General features: G+C 50.0%; 3 protein-coding genes across 3 annotated transcripts in view; 1 reads left to right on the forward strand and 2 right to left on the reverse strand.

Moving 5' to 3' along the window:
* The window catches only part of LOC126569651 (elongation of very long chain fatty acids protein AAEL008004-like), a 1,044-nt gene extending 136 nt beyond the window's left edge, over positions 1–908 (reverse strand). The window contains exons 1-3 of the mRNA XM_050226893.1: positions 791–908; positions 539–729; positions 1–471 (exon numbers count right to left, since the gene is read on the reverse strand). The exon at positions 1–471 is cut by the window's left edge and continues 136 nt beyond it. Of these exons, the coding sequence (XP_050082850.1) occupies positions 1–471; positions 539–729; positions 791–851 (723 nt within the window). The 5' untranslated portion in view covers positions 852–908. The remainder of the gene's footprint in view (positions 472–538; positions 730–790) is intronic.
* A 989-nt stretch (positions 909–1,897) lies between these two features.
* Positions 1,898–3,101, reverse strand: LOC126568984 (elongation of very long chain fatty acids protein AAEL008004-like). The gene is made up of 2 exons (XM_050225735.1): positions 2,661–3,101; positions 1,898–2,568 (listed from the first exon to the last, which is right to left on the reverse strand). Exons 1-2 carry the CDS (start codon positions 2,913–2,915, stop codon positions 2,020–2,022), a joined length of 804 nt encoding a protein of 267 aa, XP_050081692.1. The 5' UTR covers positions 2,916–3,101; the 3' UTR covers positions 1,898–2,019.
* Positions 3,102–4,384: 1,283 nt separating this feature from the next.
* The window catches only part of LOC126573256 (serine protease inhibitor 77Ba), a 1,920-nt gene continuing 1,304 nt past the window's right edge, over positions 4,385–5,000 (forward strand). Inside the window, exons 1-2 of the mRNA XM_050233227.1 lie at positions 4,385–4,616; positions 4,830–5,000. The exon at positions 4,830–5,000 is cut by the window's right edge and continues 29 nt beyond it. Coding sequence (XP_050089184.1) covers positions 4,434–4,616; positions 4,830–5,000 — 354 coding nt within the window. The 5' untranslated portion in view covers positions 4,385–4,433. The remainder of the gene's footprint in view (positions 4,617–4,829) is intronic.

A 5,000-nucleotide genomic window follows, 5' to 3' on the forward strand; every position in this document is an offset into this window, starting at 1 on the left:
CGCGAACCACATCATCCCTCGCGGATAACCACAATCAACACCGAGTACGATCGGACGGAAGAAGTGAAACACTAGATAGCTAAACTGGGCCATCTGCATCAGTGTGATGTAGCGCTTCCAGGTAGCACCACGTGTTAGCTGCGGCCGGTAGATGGTTAGGAAGAAGTAAAAGTACATGACCGCATGCACGAGCGTATTGAGCAGTCCGAGCATGAAGCAGTGCCCTCCGGGTAAGTAGCGCATAATGAGCGAAGCACATATCGCCATTATTGCATGATGGTACACGTGGAGAAAGGACACGTGTGCCTGTTTCTTCCGGAGCACGAAGAACACTGTATCGGCTAGGTCAAGTATTTTTAAGAGGAAGTAAGCATACGCCAGCCGCAGCTCGACCCGTGACTGCTCATTGTCGATCTGCTGCACCGGTTGACACACTAACGAAACGTGGTAGTCTCGCAGATACTTCAGACCCTGTTTGATTGAATTCCAAAACTTACAGTCCACTTCATGGCACTGGTTTTCACTTACCGACACTTACGAGTATAAAGGCGGCCAGATTTGCTGCGACCTGCACTAGATTGTAGACAATGATCAGCGGTCGTATCTCGAGCGGTTTGCGATTGGCCATCAACTTGGGACCGACGTTGAGCACGAAGAAGAGATAGACCACCGTAATGGCCGGGACGGTCCAGATGGATTGTAACAGTGGAAGACCAACCACTCGTTCATCTAGAACCAAACACAAATCATCAGCCAAGCGTGTCGGGCCCCTTCACTAGCTTTTCTCTACCTGCATTATCGATAAGATTCTTCACGTAACCATCGTACACAGAACTCAGAACGAGCGCCATCCTGTTTCTGCGCTTCGGCAGCACTAGTTAACCGTAGCGTCTGCACCGCTAGATAAATACTGATAGTTGAACCACCCAAAAGAACCGGCTGACCAGGAACCAATGTACCTACACCAATTAATTATCCATTCCGGCTAGGATAGCTATAGTAAAAGAGACAAGTTTAATGTACTTTTTCAAGTACGTACGACCGCTACGGAGTGCGTGTTGGCGCCATTTGGCGCCTGTTTTGAAAACACTTCACCTCTCACCTCTGGGCCGAAAACGCCAAGCAGAAGCTTCCAGGTTTCAGGTCGCTCGGTCGGCCTTGAAGTGGGTGGCAACATAATGGCAGCATGAACTGGTTAATACACAAAAACACCCTCGTAACACGTAGGTTACTTGTAGACCAAATTACCCAGCTTGGCCGTTACTCTACTACGTAGTACTGAGGACGGGCATTAGCAGGGAAAAAGGGGGGCGCGCTAAATAAAACACACATAAGTGCGTACTAGCTTATGGCATCAAGCGGCACTTACAAATTGGTACGCTAATGGCACTAGCATGAAGAGTACACTTCAAAAAGATCCACATGAGACACCTTATAAGAGCCAACATCTGCGCAGGCAGGCAGCAGGCATCCAGGCAAAGCCAACCCCATGTGCTGCTTGCAGTTCTGCATGAACTGCGGTTCAATGTTTGTCCGCATGAAGCGCATTCTACCAAGTCATGGTCAGTCCTATTTATTTGCTGGCTCATGCTACCCCACAGCGGTGTCTGTGACTTGCGACAAATGTCGCTTGCGATCGCGTCCGCGCTCGCGCCCGTCCCTGCTACAAACACACAACTTTCGCCGTCGATCCACCGATTCAACTGTTGAATAATTTACCTAATTTTATCCATTCGCACCATCGAACACACCAGGGGACGATTGGCGAACCGTTTCGACCATTCGGAAGTTTTTTTTTCTTTTTTGGTTTCATTTCTTTTATCGGAATCGTAATTTGTTGACCCGCATTTCCATGTAGCCATTCGCCTCCCATTAATGGAACACTTTGCTTTTGGGGTTTTCCGTGATTAATGTGTGGTGTTTAATTCGTCTTGCTTTTCGTGACACTGTTAACACGGTCGTGATATTTGTACGTTTTTTTTGTCTTCGTTTCTTTTTCAATATCATGATGGCCATGGTCTACGCCTTTTTCCGCTTTATAATGTACGATTTGATGTAGAAGTCGGTGAAGAGGCTCAGTATGAAGAGTGCCTGAAGGAAGCCGATCCCCATCCAGAAGCGTGGATACTTGCAGTTGCGGTTAAAGAACAACGGCACACCAAAGTGTATGCCCAGGTGAATGAACTGTAACAACTGCATGCGCGTGAGGTGGTGCTTCCACCACGCGCTGTACTTGGAACCGTACGACGAGAGGTAGTAGTAGAAGTACATAACCGCGTGCACTAGCGTGTTCCAAATGCCGAGCATGATACCATGGCCACCGGGAACGAACAGTAGCCCAAAGTACGTCCCAACTGCCATCGCCGTGTGGTGGTACACGTGCAGGAATGAGACGTGAGATTGCTTCTTCCGCAGGACGAAGAACACCGTATCGGCCAGATCGACTACCTTGAGCATAAAGTACGAATAGCTCAGATACATCTCTTCCATGCCGCGGAAGTCCGTTGTATAGTTGACCAGCTGACAGGAGAAGTTGTAATCACGGTATACGAAAAACAGCTTAAAAACCTACGGGACGAGAGATCACAGAAAATTCAAACTTCACTCAGTGGCAGTGGCCGGGCGCGCCGGGCCGGCGATGCAATTCTCGGTGTACTTACAATCCAGCAAAACAGAACACTATTCGCCGCCACTTGCAGAAGGTTATACACTCGTATGACTTGCCGGAGATCGTACGGTTTTCTGTGTGCCATAAAGCGTGGTCCGGCGTGCAGCACTACGTAGAGATAGAGCGCTAGCAAGGATGCGAGCGGCCAGGGACTTCCGCCCAACGGTAGATTGACACTGCGCATATCGCGCCGTTCTATCAGAAACTCGTGATACACATCGTACATGTGCCGCAAAAGGAGCGCCATCTTTGGCGACCCACAGTGGATCGCGTCGGTCTGTACCCTGGATCGATCGATCGAACTATCGATGGTCAGCAAACAACGTGGACTGCCACGTGGCACCTCAGCGCTATACACCACAACTCTGAGCCGATACTGGGTGAGCAAGGGGCCTTTTAAAGAGTTCGATGATTTGCATTCGGCGCAAGCACCACAACAAAAGGGACCTACTACTGTTTGCCGCAATTGCGGCTTAGAAACTGTGTCCCTTGCGGAATCATCGCTTTCGTTTTAACGAGAACGCGCGTGTGCGTCCGGTGTGCGCGCTAGTATACTTTCGTTAGAACACCACATGGGTGGTTCTGGTTGTTATCACACCGACAAGCGCATCATGAAGGGATCGGGTTCGGGGTGCGGGTCCCATTTACATGCAATGGGTGGTGGTGATCGACCATTGACTAAGTGATCCGTTTAGTGGTTTCCTATGCAACCGAGCAGACCGCCATCCTACCAACACACTCAGCCTCATCCAGGGGTTTACTGGTATCCGTTTCAACGGTTTAACTGTATGAAAAACGTGTTGATCGGTCCATTGTTAGGTGTAGTATCGATGATACCACTATTGCGCGTTTTGTTACGGTTACCACTTACTGTTTGGCCCTCATTAGAACCTTATCCTCCCCTGGAACGATGGTCAATGAACTTTGGTGATGGTTTCGAAACCAAAACCGAAACTGCAAGCGCCATATCACCGGCTAAGGATGTTTTGTTGAATCGCTAGAAGATCAACCTCTCGGAGAACTAGCACAGGATCAGGTCAAGATTTCACAGGCGGGAACTAGCTCAGCTTATCCACGCAGGCATACCAACGCATCGATTCCCCAGGCCCCAGGGTCGATATCGATTCCAGTCTGATAAATTTCCGGAATAACCAGTACACCGCGGTGCATTGTAATTGACCATTAGTATGAAACTATGTCTTAACTATCGGTTGCAGCAGCACCAGCACCTCTTCGAGCCGTCGAGAAATGCAGTCGATATGCGTTCGCAGTTTCCGATGTAGGTCATGACCTTGTGAAGCGAATTCAGCACAAGAAGCGTCGCGTCCTGCTTCGTGCCTCAACTATTGTTTCGTCCGCGATTGATTCTGTAGCACTGTTGGAATTCCCCAAGAAAAAAAATGCGATAAAAAATCCCACTTTTGTATGACCATTACTCAATCGCACTGTGAACGTCCTGCGTGCGCCCGACCGTGGCCCGTTGTATGACCAGGGAAGGCAAATATTTCAAAAAGGCCCAAAAAAAAAGAAGGCAGCGTTAGATAATAGGTAGAAGGCCGCCATGGCTGCCGCCGGTCGTATGTTGAAAAACCGAAGAATGTCTCGCGATACGACGCGACGGAGGCGACTCGTACCGCCGTTGAAACCGGAATCGAAATACCGGTTTCTGAGTGTGGATGACGATCGGCTCTCTTCCAGTGACGATCGGCAGCAGCAGCAGCACCCATCGCTTGCTTTGTTATTCCTCTGAAGACAGTCCATCAGCATGGGACGGTTCGTAGTAAGCGGGTGTGCGGTCATTTGTTTGCTGATAACATTGACGAGTGGCCAGCAGGAGACGGCGAACGGCCAGCCATCCACGGGTACCCCGTTGGCTTCGCCGGGCCTCGAAACTGGAGTTGAGAAGCTGCAGCGTAGTGCACAGAAATTCGCGCTTCAATTCTACCAGGTAAGCTACGCGGTACGCCCTGATGATCACGGTCGTGTTCTTGATCTCCCGATGATCTCTGTCTCGCTCTTGACTCGCGACCTTCCATCGAGCGCACGGCATTGACTTGCCAGCAGCATTAGCAGCAGCAGCGTTTAACGTGTTTTTTGTGCAAATTTCATATACGTCCACATGTCGGTTTTTGCCTGATGCCAACGTGGATCCACAACGCAGCACGTAACGGAACTGGTAGATTTTAATCCGAACGTAACGACGACCAACATCATCGTGTCACCCTTCTCGGCCTGGAATTTGTTAGCTCTCGTGACGGAGGGTGCGTCCGGGCTGACGTTGCAGGAACTGTTGGCGGCGCTCAACGTCGAGACGCAGGATCAAATTCGCTCC

This window comes from Anopheles aquasalis, chromosome 2, assembly GCF_943734665.1.
Source record: "Anopheles aquasalis chromosome 2, idAnoAquaMG_Q_19, whole genome shotgun sequence".
Classification (NCBI taxonomy): Eukaryota; Metazoa; Arthropoda; class Insecta; order Diptera; family Culicidae; genus Anopheles; species Anopheles aquasalis.